The sequence below is a fragment of the Rhinolophus sinicus genome, linkage group LG03, assembly GCF_036562045.2.
Source record: "Rhinolophus sinicus isolate RSC01 linkage group LG03, ASM3656204v1, whole genome shotgun sequence".
Taxonomy (NCBI): domain Eukaryota; kingdom Metazoa; phylum Chordata; class Mammalia; order Chiroptera; family Rhinolophidae; genus Rhinolophus; species Rhinolophus sinicus.
The window spans coordinates 31748848-31774086 of NC_133753.1; the positions used below are offsets into that span (position 1 = coordinate 31748848).

Below are 25239 nucleotides of genomic sequence, written 5' to 3' on the forward strand. Positions count from 1 at the left end.
TTGTTCTACCATTATAAACATTGCTGCAATACATAAAGAAGTGTTATTTTGTGCACATTTTTAAGTTTGTATGCAGTTTTCATGCTGTTTAGTTTACTGTCCACCTGGTGTTTGATTAGGCTGCTAGACCATTCATTGCTTTGCTCCGCTGTCAACTCTTATTGGGCCTTTAGGTTATTGTTTTTCCTGTCTCAAATAATATCATCCAGGTTTTACTCCTCAACTAAACACTTGTAGATCCCTTCATTTGGGCAACATATAGGGCTTTATTACCTGGATTTAATCCAATCTTAGAGCTTAATGTTTGCAACAACAGGAATCTGTGAGATCGTATCATGCCACTTTATTTTCAGTCAGCCAAGGCAGCAGTTCCTGAAGCCAAAACTCAGTGCAAAATCTGTGGCCATATGGGTCCCAGGCTGCTTCCTGATCCGGGGCCAGCTGACCTCTCCCTCTCCAGCCTACACTCATTTCCTCTCTAATACTCCCAAATACTTGTGGACATTGGAACTAGTTTACATGAGGGGGGAAGGGACAACTATAGAGCAGTGCTTCTCAAACTATCTCTGGTGAAGGACCAGGTTTCTTTTTTAATTTTCCAATTGTTATAGACAGTTGCCTTTGTAAAATGTCATAAAAATAATAGAAAAGTGAAATGAAAGTACAAAATATAAGCCTTAATTTTTTTGTTACTACATTCAACGGATTTAAAATTACTCTGTTAATTGCTATAAAAGTTTCCAAATGCTTGCACTCAATTTCTACTTACCTCTTTGTGGACTGGTAATAAACAGACCATACTTTGAGTAGCCCAGGTACAGAGGACGAGGTGCTGTCCTGGAGATGGCTGGGTGGGGTGGGATGGGGTTAGGTTTTGAAGAAGGTAAAGGGGGAACAAAGAAGGAATCTGAAGGTCATGTGAGGTTCAGAAACCCTGAAGACAACCATTGGCTACTTCCTAGTTAGGTTTCAATCTGGCCCTACCTGCCTGAGAGGACATTTCCCATGACACCAATACATTCCCTACCCCAGTTCTGGAAAGCAAACAGTTTTGAGTAGTAATGGTAAATTGTTGGACAAATGAAAATTGTAGAGAAACTCAAGACTTCTAAATGCTTTGGGGCTTCTGGCACCTTCTTGATGTTTATTGTTACCATTTGCCTTTAAAATAATAACGTGAGGACCCAGCTTATATCAGTTGATGTGCGTGTAGGAAATGTCCAGCTAGGACATTTGAAAAGGATTGTGGGGGAAAAAAAAATCAACCTTTTCTGGCCTTCTCTTTCAACCTACCTACAGACATTACCTCCCAGGTGTGCTGCCGTTTCTGTCTTTGTTAAAGGGAAGATTTACTTCAGGAGTGTATTCCCGCCTTGGCATAGGAGGATCATCAAATGCCAGATTATGGGGCTTCTCTTACTTGCAGAAACCATTTAGAACTCTTTTCTGTTCAGCAAAGTGCTCCTTGGAAAGTAGTTTGCTTCTTGTTACAGCACTTTGCAGTATAAAGCCCTCTGTTTGGCAAGGGTCCTTGCAGTCATTTCAGCCTGTGAGACAGCATACCGTGTTGTTGTGAAAGCTAAAAGCATCATCTATGCAAATGGGAAAGACTAAGCCTATGGCATTCCTCCTTCAGCATCTGATAGAACTGCCATATTTAAGAGAATTAGAGAGAGTGAGGCAGGCATGTGATGTAATTACCACTTGAGGCAGAAAATGACTACAATTTGTTTATGGTAAATCCAAATTTAAGAAACCTTCTTTTAAGACAGTTCCTTTCTTGCTTGGTAGTCATAACAGTTGTCAAAATGAATTTATTCGGTTCAGCATTGCTGTTATAAAATGGGATTCTGTTTCTATTGGAAAGTTTCCACTGTCAGGAGAGCTGGGCTCTTCTATTTAGGTTTTAAGCATTTGACGGTATAGACTTTTTTCTTCTGGATTATTTGTAAAATTACATGAAAAGCAAAAACAAGGACAGAATCTACTTTCCCACCTTAAATTTAAAAAGCCCTGACAGAATATATAAAACAAACATTGGACATTGGACAACAGGCCCCACAGGAGCGTGATCCCCAAGGGAAGGGACACAACGTGAGCCCTTTGCCCATTTCACTACCTGGAGCCAGTTTTCAGGTTGCAGTGTAGGGAGAGGTAACTCAGGTAGACATGAGTGTCTTCCTGAACTGAGGAGATAAAGTTGTGAATTTGGGGAGGCCAAGACAGCTAGGATTTTCAGGAGAGAGTATTACCGTGTTTCCCTGAAAATAAGGCCTAGCCGGACCATCAGCTCTAATGCATCTTTTGGAGCAAAAATAATATAAGACCCGGTCTTATTTTAATATAAGACCAGGTATAATATAATATAATATAATATAATATAATATAATATAATATAATATAATAAATACCCGGTCTTATTTTTATGTAAGACCATGTATAATATAATATAATATAATATAATATAATATAATATAATATAATATAATACCTAGTCTTATATTAATTTTTGCTCCAAAAGACGCATTAGAGCTGATGGTTCGGTTAGGTCTTATTTTCAGGGAAACACAGTAGAGAGGAAAGAGCTGGACACTGAGGCATTGGCGATCTGCAGAGGGTCCCTCACAAGTCTTCAGCTGAGCACTAACCTGCTCATACTTAACAAGATACTTACCATAGGCACGAAAGGGCCACCATAAAGAAGCAGGCAGATAAATTGCAATTAAAAAAAAAAAAAGGAGCAGGCAGACCAACCCCTAGAGTTCATGCAGGGCCACTAGTAGTTCATGTTCTTACCAGCCAGAGGGGAAAACCTTGTAATAACTGAACACTGGGTGTGGTACTCAGAAAGATATTGCCTCAGTAGTGGGGTCAATTAGCACTAGAGTAAAGGCTGCTCAGGTCCTACCAAACAAAACTGTAAAGGAAGCCTGAAGGATCAAACTATTGCCCAGTAACTCAACTGCATCCCAGAAAAAAGCTCAAGAATATTTAAAGGAATACAACAATATCCAGCACCCAACCAAGTAAAATTCACTATGTCTGATAACCAATCAAAAGTTAGCAAGCATGCAAAGACGCAGAATATATGACCTATAATGAGATGAAATACCAGTCAACTTGGAATGTCACAGATGATAGAATTAGTAGACAAGGACATTAAAAAACAGTTACTGTAACTCTATTCCATATACCTGAGAGGTAGAGGAAAGCACGAGCAGGTTAAGGAGAGACATGGAAAATGACACACACCCAAATTGAACTTCTAAATGTGAAAATTGTCTACATGGGATTTACAGCTGATTAGGCATAGCAGAAGAAAAGCTTAGTGGATATGAAGCCATAGCAATAGAAATGATCATAAAAAAATGGAAAGAAACAAGTTTTAAAAAAATGAACAGAGCAGAGGCAACTATGGGACACCTATAGTTATTAATATGCATATATTGGAGTCCCTGAAAGGGGGGGTGTAAAGAATACTTGAAGAAAAAAATGGTAAAAAATGTTCAAATTTAATGAAAACTGTAAACACACAAATCCCAGAAGCCTGATGAATCCCAAGCACAAAAATCATAAAGAAAACCACACCAGGGCACGTCGTAATCAAGTTGCTTAAAATCACAATGCAGAGAAAAATCTTAAAAGCAGCCAGAGACTAAAAATGTTACAGACGGAGGAACACAGACAAGAATGACAGCACATTTCTGTTCTGGCCCAAGTATGTCCACTCTCACTAATTCTATTCAACATTTTAGTGGAAGTTCTAGCAATAAGGAAAGAAAAGAGATAAAAGGCATCCAGATTGGAAAGGCAGAAGTAAAACTCTATTTGAAAACCTGATAATCCATGTAGAAAATCCCAAGGAATCTACAAAAAAAGTGAGTTTAGCAGGGTTGTAGGCTGTAAAGGAATTGCATAAAAATCGATTGTATTCCTGTCTGGTAGCAATGAATAATTGGTAATTAAAACAATTGAATTAAATAGCTGACATTAAAAATCAATGCCATTACAATAGCATCAAAAATTAATGAAATTTTAGGAATAAATTTGACAAAAGATGTGTGACCACACACTGAAAACTGGAAAACATTGCTGAGAGAAATTAAAGAAATTCTAAATAAATAGATATGCTAATGAGTTAGAAGATTCAATATTGTTAAGAAGGCAGTCCTTCCCCCAAGTGATCCATAATTTCAACTTGATCCCAATAAAAACCTCAGCATGTGCAGTGCATCACCTGTGAAAGGTATTAAAAAGCAAGGTTCAAGGTGAGGTGTAGTGGGAACTGAGCATGAAAAGAGCCGGGAGAGCCTGGTACCCTTGATAAGTGCATCAGGTGGTTTGGACTCGACCCCAAGAGCTGGGACGTCATTAGAGAGCAACAAAGCAGATCTGAATTTTTGGCCACTCAAAGGGGCATGCTGTGTTGAGGGTGTAGGCTCGTTTCTTCCACAGTGGAAGTGATCTGCCGTGGGGGACAGTGGGAGGTTTGAGGATGTGGGGAGACTCAGTGTCACTGTGGTGGGTTAGAGAAGCAGTTCTGGGCTATTTAAAAGATAAATATTTTAAATTTGTACCATCAGATGTTATGGAGGGACATGCCCCCAGGGACGTGGTGAAACACTGTACTTGCATAATTGTAGTTCAGTACAACCCTTGCCTTAATTGAACTGAATTGCCTTAATTAAACTTAAAATGCCAATAAAAAGAGAACAAAAATTGCCAACACAATTCTGTGGATGATGGAGTAACAGCCATTTTTCATTCTCATTATAGTCAAAAGTTGGCAGCTCCCCTGTTGATTTCGCATCTTTGCTATTTATCCTTACTTTGAAATCAGAAGCCTAGAAGAGAAACTAGTTATTTCCCTGGTTTCAGGAATTAAGGAGTTGGGGTGGGGATGAGGGATGGGGGGAAGGTTTACCTGAATTGTTATTTTGCAATCATTGGGGGGCCACAGTATCTCAGATTGTAGAGTCAGAGGGGAATGAAACACAGGACAGGGTAGGATGGGGGAAGCAACTTACTTGGTGGGATGGTTGTGGGGACCTCAGGAAATGTGCCTGCAAGCTTTGCTCAACAGGAGCTGAGGCTGGAAGACACTGGTCTGGGGTCAGAGTGGTAGACATAAAGTAGGCCTGTGTGACTCCAAGTTGGTGGCCTTCCTGCCCCAGCAAGGTGCCACCAGAGGTGGAATGCTGATGGCTTAGACAAAGGTGGCAGTGGGCCCACTGTGACTGTCTGCCTGTGGCACACACAAGGGAGTGAGTGGGAGATGCTGCATAGCAGCTGTCAGAAGTTTTTATTTATTAACCTCCCCTTAATAGGGACCCTCCTAGGGGCTACGAGTAGACTTAATCTCACATTCTGGCCATCTTTGTATGTGTTTTTATGGCTGCAACTGAGGTACACCATGTAATGGTTTGAGGCAACTGGATACATTTACAAGGCAAGGCCACAATTCTGGTGGGGCTTTCTTTAGTCTTCCCAAATTCAGCCAGGCTGCCCTTCCCGCTCAGCCATGGAGCCAGCGGGGGTGGGAGAGAAAGTACACCTTGGGGAGGTAAAGTTATGCTTTTAAGATTTCACCACACCGGCAGATGTCTGAACCCAGATCAATTTGGCCTCCTTTCTGGAGAACAGTTGGCATGCTTAATGGCTGAGCACATGACTTCCGTTTCCTTTTTCTTAGAGCAATGAATCATGGCTTTTATTCTTTGTCCAGGTATGTACCCTTTAGTTTCAGCAACCCAGGATGCTGAGAGCAGCCGGAAGCTGACTCACTTACTGAATGCCGTGACCGATGCTCTGGTCTGGGTAATTGCCAAGAGCGGCATCCCCTCCCAGCAGCAGTCCGTCCGCCTGGCTAACCTCCTAATGCTCCTTTCTCACGTCAGGCACACCAGGTACAGTCACTGTGGAGTCACTTCACTGGGTGGTGGTGTGTGTGGGGGGCATGCTCAGAGGGTGAAGAGCTTTGGAAAGAGTGTTTGCAAGTTTGAGATGGATAATAGCATTGTCACCTTTACAGGAAGACGAACCCCTGAAAGGGAATGGGGGTGTCTTTATCAGCGCACACACCTGTAACCAAAGGTTGGCACATAGTGGGCACTGAATGACTACCACATGGCACTTTATAGGATCTGTATGGCATTCTGTGGTGGCTCATCTATGTTTTAGTTGCTGGGGTTTTAGCTTGTTTATGGAGTTCTAAAAGGGGCAGGTCTTCCCTAAAGTGGACCCCTCCCTGCACCACCTACGACTTGTGAAAAGGCTAAACTCAGCTCTCCTAGATCAACTCTTGAGGCTGGTAATCTGGGGAAATGCACAAAGCCTTCCTTGGGACTTGTTCTTTCCTTGCTATACAGTAGGCTATTACGAATGAGACCTACAAGAACTGGTGAGCCGACAGGTTTGGGGAGGCAGGGCCGTGGTAAACCGCGCTGACGTCCTATGATGGCTCTGTGTCGGTACAGTGATGCTCACTGCTTGGTGTCCCCAAGATGAGGGTAGCCCTACTCGGGCTGGGAGACGGGGAGGGAATTCTAGGGGCTGTGGGAACACAACGTACCCTTCAAGAATTTTGTCAAGGATTAGGAAATGAAAATGACCACTGCCTCTCTGTCTAATGATTATTCAGCACTCAACCATTTGCAGAACAGATACAGTCCATCATTATTCACAGATTCTGTATTTGCAAATTTGCCTGCTTGCTAACATTTATTCGTAACCCCCAAATCAATTATGGTACTTTCGTGGTCATTTGGGGACATTCACAGAGTGGCAAAAACATTTCCGTCGCCTGTGCTTGCATTCCCAGCTGAGGTCAAACGAGGTGAGGCTCTGCCATCCTGTGTCAGCTCTCATACTGTAAACAAGTGTCCCTTACATGGTCTGTTTAGTGTCCTGTTTTTGCATTTTTCTGCTTTTGGTTGGAGATTTTATTGTCTAAAAATGGCCCCCAAACATGGTGCTGAAGTGCCGTCTCGTTCCTAAGTGCAAGAAGGCTGAGACGTGCTTTAGAGAAAATGTTACCCAGGCTTCTTTCAAGCATGAGCTATAGTGTATAGGCCATGAGTTCAATGCATATGTTAAAGCCTTTAAACAAAAACAGATAAAAACAAGGTTATGTATTAATGAGCTGATGAAAAGGTTGGGACTAGAGGCTCTCAGGAAACTAACCCTCAGGAGCAATGGTTCAGCAGTCACCAATTCAGTGTTTGGGGTGACTGTATAGAATGCAACTGTCGTGAACAATGAGAATTGACTGCTTTCTGTGCCAGGCGGTGCCAGGCGATGGAGGGTGGGTGGTGGGACACAGGTCCACAGGACACTGTCCTTGCCCTGAAGTGTAGATTATTGAAGGAGCCAGATGCCAGCACCATAGAAAAAAGGGCTGGGGGAAGTGCGGGAGATGGGAGGGTGGGTAGGCTTGTTGTGTTGGGGAAGATTTCAGAGCTCCTATGGCTGCCTCACAGGAAGGACTCTCAGCACCTTTTTGTCCCCATAGTAACAAGGGCATGGAGCACCTGCTGAACATGAAGTGTAAAAACATGGTCCCCGTGTACGACCTGCTGCTGGAGATGCTGAATGCCCACACGCTTCGTGGACACAAGGCCTTGGCCACAGGGTCCGAGTGCAGCCCAGCGGAGAAGAGTAAGAGCAACGAGGGCTCCCAGGACCCCCGTTTCAGTGACACCCAGCCCTGAGGTGAACAGGCTGCAGAGGTCAGCGGCTGAAGTGTGAACACCAGTGAGAATCGTGAGCCCCATCGGGAGTGGGCGGGCTTCGTCTTGCTGTCTGGTCCCTCCTTTAGTTGTAGCAGGCTCAGTGACACACCATCCTCTGCCGCCTCCACCTCCCTACTTCCCAGTTGGGGTGAGAAAGCCAGTTTTCCTTGTGTCTAGGGGGCGCGTTGGAACGCAGAGTTTATGTCTTGCTGGGCCTCATAGGATATCAGTGTGGTCCCTTTCTTACTTTCCATCTCTGTTCCACCCATTTGGAAAACAGCTCAGAGGTTTAGGAATGAATGGTGGAGATCTGACCTGGACGGCTTATAAGGCAGAAAGGGGAGAGGACATGGCACACTTACAGGAAGTGGACTAACCTTTGTTGTGAGACCTAAAGCCTTTTAGGATAGATCTTTGTAAGCTCTCTCTGGACCATGATTGTAGGATTGAAAAACCACGATGACAATCAACTGCATTTCACCTACCTCACAGGCCTGTGAGGACTGATTTCAGGACTATTATACTATTGAAGGACAGAGGGATTAGGACCCAGGGAGACAGTGGTCAAGCTGGGATGAGAACCACATTCTTCCCCTCAGACCTTGCTGCCATCTTCATGCAGGTTCATCCCTCTTGATGTGCGGAAAGCTTGCTACTTATTTGGGGGGTGTGTGTGTGTGTGTGTGTGTGTGTGTGTATATGATCGCTTTCATGGAGGATTATGATTTAAACCTCCCTGCCCTGGGACTTGCCCTTCCTTAAAACTCATCCCCAGGGGCCCAGCGTGTGTGCTGGAGGAAGGTCCTGTGTTTGCAGGAATGGGTTCTCCTCTGTGGGTGTGGGTGATATCCACTCTTTCCTTGGGCAGCCACAACTGCCGTGTCAGCCATCCAGAGGAGAGAGGGACAAGTCAGGCTGTGTGTATGCGAGGCACATTGTTGCATGGAAGGATGAATAGCTGCACATATGCCAGTGTCAAGTTCAGGGCCAAACTGTGTGGACTTGAGTACACTACTTGGAACAAGACTTGGTTTGTGAACTCCACTTAAAAAAGAGAAATATTTAGTAATTATTTTCAGTCATTAAGAATTTACACCCTAGGGCTCTCTTAAAATATTTTCTTATCAGAACATTTTTATTTTGGACTGGGTGAAATAGAAACTTAGTGAAATATGAGTTCTTATTCCAAGTGGAACATAAATAGGACATGATAAAGTACCTTTGAAATTATAATTTTAACTAACTTTTTAAAAGTGGAAATTTTCGTACAGATTTTCAGGAACATAGTGAATGTGTAGAATGACTTACATCTGTATTTTGAAAAGTGAGCAATTAAATAATCATGTGTGATTTTTATGAAAATGTTTTTAAAAATTACCTTGTGATATGAGATTAAACATTTTCTTTTTGAAAATAGGTTTACTTTGGCTAGCACATTCTGTATTTACTAAGTCATTAGGAAGATTAAATTCAATGTTATAAAGGTTGATTTCTGCTAGTGAGAGCTTGAATAAGTCTTAATTTTGATATCAGTGCAATTTTACTAAGTTCGAGCAAAACTGTTTCAGAAACATTGGGATAGCATATCCCTAGAGAACACTGTATTCTGAGATGGTTTGAAATTATTCTTAGTGATTCAATATTACAGCCTTAATGAGATTCAGTACAGAAAATAAGCTTGATTTCATAGGGACCAGGGAACCAGTGTGATCTGGAAGGTCAGTTTTCTTTCTTTCTGGCTAGCTCAGAATCCCCCATGACAAATCGAGGGTTACGAGGCTAGAGCGTGGGAAGTGGGAGGCAAAGAAGGCAGCCTTGAACAATTAATTGCTGATGGAATTCTCTTGTGTTTATAAAAGAGATTAAAGAAATAGGTTCAAAAAACAAAAAAACAAAACAGAATGAGGTCCAAGCCATCGAGTGCTGCATTATTAGGTAGTGAAGTTTTTAGGTTGAATTTAGATGCCGAGGTAGTCACCAGATTGGACTCAGGTGTCCAGGCACCTGTGCATGCTCAATCCTGTGCTTATCCAGACTAGTGCACCCTCTTACGGAAACTCGTGTGTCTATTGCTCATTTTTCACAGATATTCCTGCATGCTTCTTGAGGCGGCTCCTTTCACTGCACTTGGACTTAGCTTGTCAGGAGGATGTAGCACTTTCGGTACTTTCTTCTTGGCTCACGTCTCAACCTGCGTGTGCTGGGGATACAGGTTGGTCGGTCCAACCTGAGAGGCTTCCTGGGTGCAAAGATGTCTCTTAGACGGGGATCTGGGCCAAGCAGCCAGTTGAGATAACATGGTCTATAGTCTAAAGGTGCTCTTTGTTTTGTTTTGAATATTCTAGGGCCCTTTCCCCCTTTCATCTGCTCCAAACATGTCCTCTAAGGAAGATACCAGTGTGCAAGGTCAGGCTGCCATTTTTATATGTTTTGGGTAAACTCAATGTCGGTTTCAAAGATTCGTTGTTTCTTTTTAATAGAGCTTTCTTTTTAAATGTCTTCTTTTGGGAGGTACTCCCATCCCCAAATGGTCCATGGGCAACTTAAAATTCTCCGATAGCTAGGCAAGGATTTCAGTGTTTTCAGGTTGTTTTTAAAAGGAATTAACTAGAGGGAATGGGACCTGACAAATGTAAACAAGAATCGAGTACTGAAAAACGAAAAACACAACCAGCTACATTTTATGTATGATGGAAAAGTGATCATTGGCTTTGCCTCAGACTCATGTGGCAGGATTCCCTTCCTCCATTTTGATCTGTTAAGTGATCATTTAAGGTGAGAAATTTAATTTGTGGGAGAGGAGTGAGATTTAGGCTTAATTCCAAACACAATTATCTAATATGGAGTCATATAGACATATTTTAATTAAATAATTACCATGGAATATTCTTAATACGGACATTAGAACAGTGTTCACTCAGACTCCTGGGAGAGAGGACCCATATGGGCATTCCCCGGGGAGGTGTGCGCTGAGTTTTTACATGTTGTTCTAACTGCATCTCCCTCCTCCCTCACCACATCCCCTCTGTCTGACCTCAGGCTGTCACATGCTCACTGTCCCCCAGGGAATAACTAACTACAAAGGATTCAACCCTAAAATAATTTCGAAGAGATTTTTCTTGAAAAATTGAGGTGGCAACAGAAGATTATTAACTGTCAGTCTAATAACAGATCTAGATGGTCTTAATTGTATTAAAAACAAAACAATGCAAAATCAAAAAATCTGCAGTGAGATTAATCTTTATTGGGATTACTTCACAATCCCAAGTCAGCTGGAAGGGCAATTATTTCAGATTTCAGTAAAAAAAAAAACCAGTTACCAATTCTTAGCAGAGCTACCTTATATATTCACAGATATATGCTAAGTTGAAGCAATTCTAGAATATTCTAGCATGTGAAAATCAAGTTTGGTTATTTAAATCTGCTAAGGAGTGTACATATAGTGACACATTTTCAAATTCAATGTGAACCTTCAGTTTCTAGGTCTGTTTTGAAACAAAGCTTTTATTTAATAAGATTTGGCACATTTCTTTAAGCCACTAAAAATCTTTTAAAAACATAATAAAGTTTACATGAAGGAAATGATAAAAATAACATCGTTTAATACCTAAAAATATTTGTGGAACACTTATTATGTGCCAGACACAGTTCTGTGTCTCATACATCCACATTCAATCCTTGTAATAATTACTATTATCCTTTTTTTCTGCCTGTGGAAACTAGACTATAAGCAAACTTGCTCAAGGTCACACAGTAAATGACAGAACTGAACACAGGCAGTCGAAGTTCCAGTGCTGACAGTAACCATGCAGTTCAGTTAAAAAAACCCAAAAAACAGATTTGGACTGCAGAATCCATTCATCAAATGCAGTCTGATGGGCATGGCTGCCCTAGTTTGAGTGGGGCATGCTTGTGGCACCCACCCCCCAATGTCTTGAACACCCCTGTAGACAAAGACGTTCAGTCCCATCTTTTATACATGTGTAAATGAAAGCCTAGAGGGTAAATTGACCTGCTCAAGGTCAATAAAACTACTTATGGCAAAGCTTGGACCAGAATCAAGTCTTCTGCCTGCCTGGCCAGTATTGTAACTGCTATAGGACTTGCTTATGGGAGAGTCTGCTGCTCGAGCAGAATCTTAGTGCACAACGGAGAAATGGTTAAATTACAGTTGCCTTTAGATCCTACCTTGTCAACGTAGATGGTGTCCACATGCACTTTTACAGAATAGCAGCCATGAGAGGTGGAAAAAAAATAAGATGAATTATGCTATTCCCATCCTCCCATCCTGGACTGGTAAGCTAGGAGGCAGTACTGCTGTGTCCCCTCCTTTGGTTTGCTACTGCTTTTCCCCAGGTACACTCCTGGGGCTACATTCCTTGGGAATTTACCCATGTAAAATCCTCCCATTTGTTAGGCACTGATGCTTCCCTGTGCAGTTGGGTTTATTGCAGTGTGAAACACATGCCATTTATTCTTTGTAGCTCTTAAAGTTGCTGGAATTTTGGCTTCAGTAGCAGCTCTAAGATATGCATTCTCTGTGATATGTGATCTCTTTATAACACTATTTGTTGCTTTGGAGTCAAGGATCCTTTCTCTCTCCTCCTCTCCCCTTTGAATTCCAAGGGTCCTATTCACTTGTGGGCCAGCCACTGTTATGTGACGGTGGGTTTCCTGTATGGGAAGGGCAGGTTTGCCAGTGCTGGCCTGGAACAGCTTCCGTTAACTGTACAACCCCACTGCTGCATTTGTTCTTCTGTGTTGGGTGTGTAAGCCAGGAGCATTGGTCCTCTAACTTTACTATTCAGTGGTCCTTTGTACCTCAGAGCCTGTTGGCTGGCTATTATTTGCATTTGTTTCAGATGAATGCTTTGTACCATTAGCAGCCTTTTAAATTTGGGCCTTTTTACAAAGGAATGTTTGCTGTTGTATGAAAGAAGATTGTGAGATCTGCTTTGTGTTCCTCCAGGTACAATTTTTTCTTTGCTGTGTCCCTTTAATGTCTATGGAACTGTTGCAGAAAGGTTAATGTGACATAAGCTAAATAAAGTGCTTTTCATAATTTTGGTTTTAAAAATGTATATTTGTCGGGAGTTGAATATAAGAAATTTCAGTGATTAGGCTAAGTAGTGTTCCCGTTCTATTCTGAATTCTATTTTAGGTTTGCAGAGCCTTTTAAGAATTTGATGAAAACCACGGACCCTCCTCCTGGAAAAAGGTACATAAACACAAATGCCTGTGTACAATTTTGAGAGTTAAGAATCTCTGACTTAAACTGTTGAAGACTTTTTAAACAGTAGTTTTAGTCAGCTGATCCCACACGTGTGATTTATGACCACATGTTGTGTGCTCAACTAAAATGCAGCCCACAAATATAAAAATATAAATCTGTGTAGATTTTCTGTCCTTACGCCATCAGAGTCAGTTAATATATACCCTGTTAAGGATGGGGAGAAAATTCATTCATCCTGAAGTTATCTTAATGCTAAGAGTCATTGTGCGTGGGGAATGCAAAACCTGTGATACGTAAAGCTTAACAAGTGTGTAGTGCAGAGGCTCAGCTCCCCGCAGGTGAACACAGGACACAGGGAGGTGGAAAAGGAACAACAACGGAGCCAGGGACAGGGGGTTCATACCACCATATTCTTCAGGGCAGCCGGTTGAGACCAGGAAGGAGGAGCTGCAAGGTCCGAGCTTGCTAACATAGCCAAGGCAGTTATATACAAAACAATAGTGGCTGATGGCCAGTTAGTTACAGGAGTGCTTGCCTGTGAAGGTTACATAACCGAGCCAGCACCTTTCCGCTTGACTGGGATTCTGTCCCAGCAAAGTGTTTGGGAGATGTGAGTGAATAGAGGCTTCCCTGGGTTGAGGGTAGGACTCAAAGGCCTTTATCCTGAGAATTGATATCTGCATTTTAAAGCATTAATTATGCATAACACTTGCTTTTCACTGCACCTTGGGCCCCAGAGTCCCTCCCTAAGAGCAAGAAAAGTCTCTAGAATGGTCACCTCCTTTGGAAGGAAGAGAAGGCTATAGAGATTCTGCCTTTTGCCTATTGGAGCAAAGACCTAAAGAAAAAGTTTGGGTAACATCCTCACTTAAATTTCCCTCTGGGATAACTGTAATCCATGAAAAAAGATGATTTCAAAGCGTTAGAAGACTGAAATTACATGCTAAAAACGTACCTTTCCCTCCACATCCCTTCCAACAATTTGGTAATGGGAAGACAGATTCTCCTCAGCTGGTGCCTTTGTGTAAAGCTGCTGGTGAACTTCCACTTCCTGGGGCTGTGGGGTCCACAGAAGGGGCACCGGTGCTGGAAGTCGAGGCTTCATCTACTGACCGGCTTCTTTCTTTCCCTGCGGTTTGTGTTTTGCAGAGGCGAGGGAACCGATATTGCTCGAGTCAGTGGTGTCTCCCAAGATACAGGTCAGGAGTGGTTAATGAGGAACTGGCTCAGAAATTTCTAATCACTCGTTTTGTTTAGGTGAAAAAGAGTGGCATTAGGACTGTGCAAAGCAGGTGGCTTGGCCTGTTATCTGTTAGTTCGCCCTGGAGAGAGCTGGGAATAGAAAAACCTCGGTGAAATGATCCTTGTATACCAGGCTGCCCCACTAGAAGGTCACACATGGGTTAACGTCCACATATAAAGGTTGTGGTTTCTCGATCTCTTAAGTTATTCTGTACAAAGTTAAATAAGTAGAATATAAAGCTTAGCTTAGAATTCAAAACCAATACATCCCCCTAAATATTTTAAAAATAATTTTTGTTCTCTGGACTATTATTATGCTAGTATACTATTTAGCTACTTTGTAATATAATCCAGTACAACAAAAGTATGGCTATTTTTGTTTTAATGAGAAAAATCTGAGTTGTACATAGACAAACAGCTTCAGGTAGCTTACCAACCCCCTGTGGCCAAACAGTTAAAACCTGAAGCATCACTTTAAATGTGAAAAGTCTTATAAAATTAACTTACAAAAATGTCCTTATCAAGTATGTAGTTTGGCATTTACTGTACATTAGTCAAAAGCTCAAGCTAAAATCTGATTTTCTTAAAAAAAAATCAAAGTTTACATTATTCATACAGATTCAGCATTGTTAAAAATATGCACAAATAACCACATCCATGCAGTATAATTTCTTTAACAACTTAAAGCAATATAAAAGAGCAGATCTAAGTACTGAACAGAACATTTTGGTCTAATAACCTGTAGCTTAAGGTTGCTAGCTGATTGGAGTAAAATTAATTCTAAACATTTAAAATGTGATTGTTTCAATCCATCAGCCAAGGGTTTGTGGGAGTTTCTGAATCATTTCTAAGGCGGAATCTGCTTGTTTCTAGAACATATACGATGTGAAGAACACTACTGTTCATTGACTGTATTAACTACAGTTTAATAACGTTGTTTTACAAATAAATCAGAATTCACAAAGTGCTTGGCTCTTCAGGAAACTGCAGTTTCCACAGATCCCAAAACTGGTTAACCAGCTTTGCAAAACTGCCCGAGGCAATGGCTGCCCAGGTTCCCTGCCCTGGGGGAAGATCATTTGAAAGCTGCCCTGGGTCCCGAGAGAGCCCTCTCTGGCCAGGCCCTGAGGGAGGTGTCCAAAGCAGGTCCCTGGACCATGCCATTATCAGTCACTCACGGGTCGGGTGGGTGTGGGGCCATGAGTCAGTCAGGCACCATGTAAACAGGCTGGTGGCGTGGTGCTGGCGGCCAGGATGAGCCCTCTATGTGGGCGGTGGCCCATTGGTGTACCTCAGCATGGGGTAAAAGGACCTGGCGAAGTTGTTGGCCTGAGTGCAGCTGTAGTCCTCTTCGGAAGAGGGCAGCAGGCAGGCCAGGAACAGCAGCAGCAGGAGCAGCAGCTGGAGGGGGAGCGCGGCCCTGATCACGCGGGAGAGGAAGGAGCGCTGCGGCCTGGAGCTGCCTGGGTCAGCGGGTCCGGGCGCCCTGTCAACAGGAGGTTGAGAGCTGATCAGAAGGTTCCAGACGCAAAACCCACTTGTGTTACCTGACCTCCTGCTTTACGTAAGTAAGACATCCAGGACCTGAGATTAAAATGGGGCCAATAGCTGGGGTTCAGACCTTTCCAGAGGAAAGAAAACCGGGTTTTTACAAAGACTTTGATAGTGGCAGTGGCAAGACTGGTGAGGTGAGCGTGTGGAACGGGGGAACTCAGTGCTGTGATGGTAGTGTCGTTACCTGCTGTCTGTCTGGGTCTTGCCTTTTGGAGTTCTCTCTTCTCCGAACTGTTGGATAGAAATAATCCAATTAGTGAGTCGAAGATAGTTTGGTTCTGTCAGTGATAAAACATCCTTTTTAAATTATAAACCTTCCTTTGGTCGGCTTCCTGACAAGCTTTTGAGACTAGAGTAATACATTTGAGATTCAACGCTATGAGGTAAGAAATAATCAGGTTAAATTAGCAAGAGTTTCATGTTCCAGTCTGTTGACCTGTTAACGGGGAGACCAGGACACCCCTTCAACAATGCTAGACAGGCCCCTACCTTTCACCTACTGCAGTTTCAAAGAAGAGACGCTGACTAGAAGACAGCTTTTTGAGTTAGATCTTTAAAAGTATATACCCATATATATATATTTTTTAAATCGTAGGAGTAAGCCAGCGGTTTGAAGCAAATCCTGTGCTACCATGAATTATCTAATGAAGCCTTGCAGTCCCAGGTTCCTGTCACCTCTAAGTTTTTAAAAAAAACCAGTGTGGGTCTCGCAGCAGAAAGGGGCGCTCACCTTTGCCTGGGGAGCTGGCACAGATGCTGTTGGAGGCTGGTCTCCAGCATCTACCTCGTCCAAGCCGAGCAGAGATGGGTCTGGGCGCTGAAAGCCACACCCCAAAGATTTAGTTCGGGGAAACAAGGTTCTGAATAGTCTTAAGAGCATAACATCGTGCTTGATGCAGGTTCTTCATTTGCACTGCTCTTCCCTTCCCCCAGCTCAAATCTTTCCTGAAGAGGGGGCTCTCCTGCTGCTCTCAGTCCCCACTTCAACAGGGACTCTTTCAGACAAGAGGGAATGTAAACAAGGCAAGCCCGGTCTCTTGCATTAAAAACCCATAGCATACACTGGGGGAGACTGAGTTCAGCAGGAGCAAGAGGGACAGAAACAGCTGAAAGCTGATGTGCTTATGTGATCACGTGGCCATCAAGATACTATCTAGTCTTGGCTGTACATGAGGAACTATATACTCTAGAATGGAGGGGCTGTGGTTTGGGTATCCCTTTGTTCTGAGGTGGAACACATTTTAAAGAGCAGAAAGTAGACAAACGAGAGCGTGGAAGTGACCAGGATAGAGAAAAGGACTTGAAAATACTTCATGTGAGAAAAGTGAAGGCTTGAGTCAGTCTGTTCGGCATGAAGGCAGAAATGATAGAAGGAACAGAACTGTTTTCATAACCCAGCCCTACTAATAGGAAGGGACGCTTGCTATCTTCCTCTTACACACGACAAAACGGCTTTAAAGAGCGTATGTACTTTCTAAGGCCACATAGCTAGAAAGGGTCTGACTCGAGACCCCACTTGGAGGGCGGGCTTCCGGCCTCCCTCCCACAGCAAGGCTGCAGCACTCCTTTCCCATCTGCATCGAATGTGACATCTTTATATTTAAAAGCCACAAGGGACTCACCTGGCTTCCCTGCAAGGACATTAAGTCTTGGGACACTTGATCAAGTAACTGTTTGAGTTTCTTCTCGATAACGTGTACCTTCTCTTCAGCCTCAATATAGTCTTCTCCACGCCCCTTCATAAGGAGGGTGTCTGAAATCTCTTGTAAGGCATTTACTTGAGGTTGACGTTCCATTAACTCCTTTTCTAGTTGCTGAAAACAAAAACGTGTGTGAAACAGTTTGTTTGTCAAAAAGGAAGCTTGTGTGGTCAGTGAGGCTCTCTCAGTGCTAGAAAAGTTCTGGGATGAATGGTGGATGTTGCTCCAACTCTGGAACCTTCTACTTCTCATACCTGCCTGTCCTCAAGGCTAGCATCGGATAGACAGCAAGTTGGTTACACCCTACCCCTATTTGTTTATTCCTTCTCATTCTGGAGACAACTGTGATGCTAGAGGAGTTAGAGGAAAGAAGCGAGGAAAGACAAGTGCCCTTATCCACTAATGGCAGGAAGTCAGGGAAAAATCTAACATGAATAAATTGAGAAAAAGCAGCTTAAGCATACTATTTAGAAGTATAGAGGTATCCGGGAAATCTGCTTATATTGTGGAAGGTGTATCTTGCTCACTAAGACAACATGTGGCAATTTAAATTGAAATAAAAAGATCAGTTTCAGTGACAATGGCCACATTTCAACTGCTCAGGAGCTACTTGTAGCTAGTAGTTATCATATTGGGCAGTGCAGATATAGCACATTTTTATCATCACGAAGTTCGATGGGATCGTGCTGCTCTGCAGAGTGGGCTTTACAAAGATTTTAGAACAAAAATCTGTTTTTTTGGAACAATGACCAGCATTTTGATAAAATTTAAAATATTGAAAGTTAAACCACATATAAATATATGGATAAAAAATGTCACCTTGAGTGCAAGTAAGGTCTCATGTTGGCTTATGAAATAAATATCTGATAACACAATCACCCTCCGAGAAGTAAGACTTTTCTATAGTGGATATGGAAAGCGCACATAGCTCCTCATGGCTGCGGACAAGTGAGCACCATATTTCCCCTGAAATGAGTGATATTCACAAGGGGAAAAAAATAACTTCAAATGGCCTGAGTTTCCCAGGCCACTGCTAAACATCTTTGTCCCCAGTTCCTGAGTCTTTTTGACTTCCTGCTCTTGGCCATGGCCCTTCAGCCCTGGTCATCCTGCTTCAGGACTGCAAAGGGACGCTCAGGAAGTGCCCACTGAGACAGGAGGCCAAGCACAACACTGACACTGTTATTCCCAGAAACCGCAGCTGAGGCTAAGTACTGACAGGCCAGGGATAGTGAGAAACCCTTAGGAACTAGAAACTTACCATCAATTCTTCCTGACACTCCAGGAGAACCTGGGGGTCTGCCTCTGGGTCAGTGACATGAGCCTTCTGCCTCCGGCTCTCGGCACTTGCTAACCACAGTAGCAGATTTTGACTCAGCTGGTGGAAGTCCTTAAAAAAACAACACATTATAGCATTGACCTTTCATAAAGCTAAGAAGGAAGGTGTGCTTGCTGTTTCTAGTCCATCAAATTCATTTGCCCTTCTTGCCTTATCCAGTGAATAAAAGGGCCCCAAAACAAGGAAAAGGGTAAACAGGGAGGGAGAGTGTACTTGGTGCAGCCCAGGAGTCACGATGAATTTTGCCAAGTGAGGTACTGACAGAAAGGTGGGGCTCCAGAATGCCCCATTCGCTATTACATAGGAAGACCACACAAATTATGTGACCAATCTGCTGCATTCAATGGCTAAGGGAGACAACCCTATAGCACAGGCTGTGGCCCTGGGATAGGGGTACATGTGCGCTTGCTGGGGGCTCACGTTCCCTAAGATCGGGTCAGAGCTAACGGGGACTGAGCACTTACTGTGTGTCAGGTGCTGAGCTAAGATTACTTGCATGCAGTCCTAAAGAGACCCCTGTGAGGTAGGCAGTAAAGTTATTCCCATTTTTCAGATGACAAAACTGAGGTCTAGGCAATTTGCCCTAAGTCACACAGCTCCTAAGGCTGCAGAGCTGGTTAAACTGCTCCTTGTTTCAGGGCCAGTTCTCTTAATCACTCTGCTATGTGGCCTTCCTGGCAAAAGGACAGAGATGGGGTGGCATTCCTGACCCACTGTATTGCTTGCTGGAGTCCTTACACTAGGAATGGGCCTGGGCAACACACCAGGAGATGGGCTTGGCGGGGTGGGGGGTGGGGCTCCTTGTAAACAAATGGCAAAGCACACGTTTCCTAACACAAGCCATATTTGGCTACACAAAAGCAGCCCAATGATAAAAATATCTGCTTCTCCCACCCACGTGGGCCTGGCAGTGCCCGGGACTGGGCCTGGGGTGCCGGCTGTGGGCGGCGTACCTGGCACTGCATGAGTGACTGCTGTAAGCCCTCTCTCCAGCTGTCCACTGCGCCTTGCGCTGTGTCCCAGTGCAGCCTCAGCTGGCCGACTCTATCCTGGAGCTCTCTGGACTCGGCGCCCCCGGTCTGCAGAAATTCCCTGCTGTTCAGGTTGACAGAGACCACTAAAGCCTTGTAGGTGTCAAAGGCTTTTAATATCTCCTAGCACAGAAGAAAAGATTGGGTGAGTTACTCTGAAGATAGTGCTGTGGGTTCATTTTGAACCTCAGCGGGGAACGGCTCTTCCAAACACTTCTCCAAGCTGTGACCACAGAAACAAGAGTGACCTCGCCTGTGACTGGCTGGGAAGCGTCAGGTGAGGGAGCTGCCTTACAAGGTCAGTGAACTGGCTGGCCAGCTGAGGGCAGAGGCCTGTCTCCTGGCCGGCCAACTCAACCGGACCCTGCTGAGCTCTGGTTGGCTCGGCAACATTTCTGGACCAATTTAAAAGTGTTCCAGACGAAGTACATGTGATTATCTTGCATTTGCCCCTTGGTATCACAGAGGTGTTATTCCTTAGGATGAATGGTTAGATAGATTAATACACAAGTAAACCTAAAATACAAATATGAAGACTGACTAGATCCCCCTAAGCCCCTACCCTGGGTCCTCTTAGGGGTGTAGGCTCATGCTCAGGGCCCCCCAAAGTGCAGGGCCCAAACTGCCCCTCCCTGGCCAGGCGGTCCAGTGGGGCAAGGGCTGATTGTGCCGGTGACAAATCCTAACCACGAAGTAGAATAACCAGATCAGGCCACAGAATTCATCAGTAGGTGAGCTGGTCCACCTCTCCACCCTCAAGTCGCCACCACCAGTCTGGACCACAGATAGATAGGAAGGGTGTTTTTAGGCCACCTCTCAGTGGCCACTAGCACCTCCATCAGAGCCCAAAGGGGCCTCTGAAGTCAGATCTTTCTAGCATTGGACACCACTCCCAGCTCTGTACTGGGCTTTGGGACCATTTGTAGATGCTCTTCTGAATGAAAATGAAGCGTCCGTGTCCTTGCCCGTTACAGAAGTGAAACGAAGAGACCGATGGCCACCACGCACCACGTGCAAGCTGCCACGGACCCCCCGACAGATGCGATGTGCAGAGCGAGCATCTGCACCGCACTCTGTTCCTCTCGCCCGGCCCCCATTCACCTTCAGTCTCTTCACTCTGAGTTCCATTTCCTGCATATCAGAGGGAGGCTCTGCCATCTTGAATGTTTCTAGCTCAGCTTCAGTTTTTTTCAGCCAGGTGGTGATGTCGCTGATATCAGAGTTCAGCTGCTGCAAGTTTTGTTTTATTCTGAGTTTCTTGTGAAGTTCTTGTGCTTGAATCAGCTCCCATCTGTCAAAAGCACCTGGAATAAAAAGCCGCCAATAGAAAGAAGCAATCACATAAACATTTCTCTGCCTCCAACTAATTCAGGGTCAGGGTGATAAGATCTGTAAGGGATGCTCCTTGCCAGAGCTCCGTGTTTGGGGGTTGTCCCTTCCCCTGCAGTATGGGATGGCACGTTTCCCTGGCTCTGGTTCAAGGCCGGTGCCACCATACTCCCACCAAGGCTGGAATGAGGCAGGGCTCGGGGTGGGAGGCCCAGCACGATGCCAGAGTGAGCTCTGGTCCCAAGTCCAGCATTTCAGTTCATGCAGGTTTTAGGGCGCTTTCTCTTTTGGTCCATGAATAATCAAGTCAGTGCTGTCAGCTTGACTTGAGACTTAGCCGAGCAATGACTTTTGTAAATCATTGAACTGGTCTCACAAGGAGACACCTGACACAACTCTTTGATCATCACTTTTACGTACAAGTGAAGTCGCTGAAACATGCCCTTCATCTGAGTCTCATTCTGTCAATATTTAAAGAATAGTTTTGAAAGTAAAGTGAACAGCCTGGGAATTTGTTCATAAACACCAGTCAGCTGATTCTAAAATAACATTGGCTGCTGTCGGGTAAAGTGTAGTAGTTTTGGTGAATTATGCAGTTGGCCAATTCCTAATTAATGTTCTGTCAAGCAATGACTTAAATTCCTGCCTTACCCAAAATACAGACTCTACCTCTCTTGAACAAGTGCCTGAGTTAACTGTACCTGACTGCTGCCCAGGCGGGCTGGCCAGTGCCTCGTCGTCCTGCTGTGGGCTGCCACTCACGACTCTTGGGCCTTCTTTGCCACCGTCGGTGCCTGGAGACAGCAGCTTTACCTAGAACGAGCCAATTTTTATGTTATCATCTATCAATTTTAAAGGCTCTCTGAAGAGTGTCTTGGTTCTTGGTTCCTGTTAACAAGTAAGAGATGAGGATATGGGAGCCCTTCCTTCCAAGGCTAACTTGCTGGTAGTGGAGGGACATGAGCGTATGGGTAGCTTTTATGAGCACGCAGAGCTGATGGCAGAAATAAAGTCTCAGCAAAGGCCGAGGGAGGGGGAAGCAGCGAGATGTCTGTACTGGGAATAAAATGGCCCGATTTAATTTGAGGCTTCCTAACACTCCTCAAAAGAACCATGCAAAAAAGAAAACAACTGTTGAGCTTACCAGATTGTTATTGTGTAAGCACTTTTATATTTGCACAGTGTTTTACAGAGTTTTAGTTATCCCTTCTAGTCACTCTGTAGAGCTGGTGGGCATCATTGTCACCAGGAATCGGAAACACACAGATGACAAAGCTGCCTCCTAGGGTCATTCATTACGAAGCATTTATCTTCCACTGCACAAACTGATTCTTCTGTCATCACAGAGCTGATTGGGCTATTATCTCAGGCCTTTCCAAAAATAAATGCATCCTTTTTAGAAAAGCCAGGCTTTCTTTGGATTGTGTCCATATGTCCTATTTGTGTGGAATGAAAAAAACAAAAACAAAAAGCCTTCAGCTCTGTGGTGACATGCCTGCTTTCAGACCCCCAAAAGGGATGAGTTTTTGGAACTGGCCAGATGAGGAACAAGTGACAGGAAAGGCCAAACTACACGGCCCTGGATATAAAGCAGAGGTGCTGGGGTCTCTCCCTCAGACTGTCAGGTCTTATTCTGCACCCGAGAGAGACACTAAAAATGACACCTGCTTGCTAAGTAAAAGAAGAGTTCTGAATTGGGCATGGACAGTCCACTATCAAATGACTCGGGTCTGACCATGTATAGGCAGAAACTCCAATTATCTAGCAATATTCACTCTTAGACACAGAGGGCACTTTGAGGACTAATCCAGGGATGCTTACATTGCTTCTAGTTTCTCTATGAGACGACACTAAAAATGCACAAGACGTTTTAATTTCAACGCGCTCGCCATTACTTCTCTGTACTGAGAACGATCTGGGGCCAGCGTTAAATCCTAGGCTGGCTACCACCAACAGCTGCGTAGCCAGAGGCATGCCAAGGACTCATGTTGCCTGAGGGAAATGTAACTAAGAAGGGATAGTCAGTATTATAAATAACAAGCCACATACACAGTAGTATGTAGTTCTAATAACGGTGACACTTCTGCGGGCCTTCCTCATACCTTCATACCCATGAATCCTAACAACAATTATGTCAGGTACATTTACTGTCCGGTGAGGAAGACTTACGGAGGCAGGGACGAAGTGCTCACGGCTCTAGAGCAATGTGTTGGTAGAGCTAGGAGTCAAACCCATGTCTACTCCAGCACACCGTCAAACCATTCTGGATATGAAGTCATAATCTTTAGAATAGGATGTGTGGCCAAAAGGTAAATATAACCAAGGTTTGGGAGCCCAGGAAAGCCTGCACTTACTTCGCTTCTCCACTATTTGCACGGATGACTGACTCAACAGTAACAGTCACGGTTATATCATGTCAACACACACAAAGATGGTTTTTGGCCAGAAACCTATCTTTAACTCTAGTCAGTCTTGCCAGGGTTCTAATGAAGTATGGACTGCTCAGCAGACATACTGTCACTATGGGAAAACCAACTCAAAAGGTGCCTGGGGAGTGAGCACACGCAATATCCACCAAAATCTCTCTCTAGAAAAATTTTATTACTCATGCACTTGGGTTATATTCCCAGCGGGGTCAAGACTTACATAGGCTGGTTTGTAAGGGGTGCTGGAATCTGAGGGGATGGGTTGTACATTCCGATCACCTCCCATTTGTTTGTAGCGATGCTTGGGACAGGAGGGACTGTCAGGAACATGCCACGAGTGGCCCTCAGAAATGGATTTACCTGAAACAAAACAAATACCAAGTGAAAGCCCATTCTCTCTAACCAAAGGATTCATGTTTAGTTACACAAAAAGGTCATGGGTAACATGGCATCAGGTTACAGTATAACATGAGTTCTGCAGCTTTCCTTGCAAAGCATGCATGTTTGCAAAATGTCAGTATGGCCCAGAAGGGAATGAAATGAGTCATGCAACTGAGCAACACTGGGCCTTTACTAGATGGGTTCACAATGGAGCACAACAAACATATGATTTGCTGCGGGATGAGTGGCGTTTTGGAGCCAGGGTCTCTAGTGGTAGGGACACTGGCAGCAAGCTGGGTCTGGGAGCCAAGAGGACCGAAAGCCTGTGAGGAGCGAGGGGAATAGTGACCATCAGGATGGACCTGGGGACCAAAGGGCTGCTCACTACAGATGGGATGGGGCAGGGAATAATGATTAGAGCTGCAACTCAAGTAAAGGAAGGTTTCTTCTCCTGCGGAAATGCAATAGAACCTCTACCCCCACCGACTCACTCACCCACCCACCCACCCTCTTCCCAGGAAATCACCATAAGCAGGAAATAGTTCCAAACCAAGCCACCATGAAGAAAGCTTGGCCCAAGCCGAAGGACTCGAGTTAGATGGAGGGAAAATAAAAATTTAACAAGGCACCATGACAAATTCCCATCTGCACAGGCCTGAGGGGATGGCCTCGCGACTGCTCTGGTCCGGGTGGGGTTTTGTAGGGAGCACGCAGGTATGTGTGAGTACGGCAGTGTAAATACACCATGACACAGAGACCAAGGCGCATGGTGTCCACAGAAGGCAGAGGTCAGACATGACATGGGAGCGAGGTTTAGGATGCAGCGTGCGCCACAGGATGCTGCCATGTTGAGACACATGCACGGGCAGGGGCCTACCAGAAGACGCTTTCAAAGTTTTTGTGGTCATTTTAAGATATGCCTCAGGATTTTCAGGGATTTCTACATCTGAAAAAGAATAATGTCATTTTCCTCACTGCAGGCGTCTGTAGATGAATGCCCAAGTATTAAGTTAAAACAGTAGAAACATTGTCAACTGGAAGGAGAAAAGTAACTACCATTTCTCTGTTTTATTAAAAAGCTTGGAAAAAAAAAAAAAAAACAACCAGGATTTTTTTCAGCCAACTCCTGACTGTCTTAAGCAGTGGTGGGGGAGGGGAAGTGCACAGAGAGAATGGAAACACTGACTCTACTGATACTCTGAAAAATGCAAGTGAAAAGTTCACTGATAAGCCAGAGCCATCAGGGAATGGCCTTAACGTCCCAATGTGAATTT

The 25239-nt window shown here is 44.2% G+C and overlaps 2 protein-coding genes across 17 annotated transcripts in view; one reads left to right on the forward strand and one right to left on the reverse strand.

The window, feature by feature from the left end:
• The window catches only part of ESR2 (estrogen receptor 2), a 54961-nt gene extending 40489 nt beyond the window's left edge, over positions 1–14472 (forward strand). For 3 of the 9 annotated variants that reach the window (XM_074327385.1, XM_074327389.1, XM_074327384.1), the window contains 2 exons: positions 5726–5906; positions 7511–11935. In XM_074327385.1, the coding sequence (XP_074183486.1) occupies positions 5726–5906; positions 7511–7709 (380 nt within the window). In that variant the 3' untranslated portion in view covers positions 7710–11935. Of the gene's footprint in view, positions 1–5725; positions 5907–7510; positions 11936–12891; positions 13152–14112 lie in introns of those variants that run through there. The other 6 variants (XR_012494650.1, XR_002137489.2, XM_074327388.1 and 3 more) reach the window with 6 other exon arrangements.
• Positions 14473–14570: 98 nt separating this feature from the next.
• Positions 14571–25239, reverse strand: part of SYNE2 (spectrin repeat containing nuclear envelope protein 2) — a 280177-nt gene continuing 269508 nt past the window's right edge. For 6 of the 8 annotated variants that reach the window (XM_074327378.1, XM_074327379.1, XM_074327382.1 and 3 more), the window contains 10 exons: positions 24843–24911; positions 23805–23944; positions 21860–21971; positions 20931–21133; positions 19752–19952; positions 18721–18849; positions 17382–17573; positions 16490–16576; positions 15944–15990; positions 14571–15691 (listed from right to left, as the gene is read on the reverse strand). In XM_074327378.1, coding sequence (XP_074183479.1) covers positions 15469–15691; positions 15944–15990; positions 16490–16576; positions 17382–17573; positions 18721–18849; positions 19752–19952; positions 20931–21133; positions 21860–21971; positions 23805–23944; positions 24843–24911 — 1403 coding nt within the window. In that variant the 3' untranslated portion in view covers positions 14571–15468. The remainder of the gene's footprint in view (positions 15692–15943; positions 15991–16489; positions 16577–17381; positions 17574–18720; positions 18850–19751; positions 19953–20930; positions 21134–21859; positions 21972–23804; positions 23945–24842; positions 24912–25239) is intronic. The other 2 variants (XM_074327381.1, XM_074327380.1) reach the window with 1 other exon arrangement.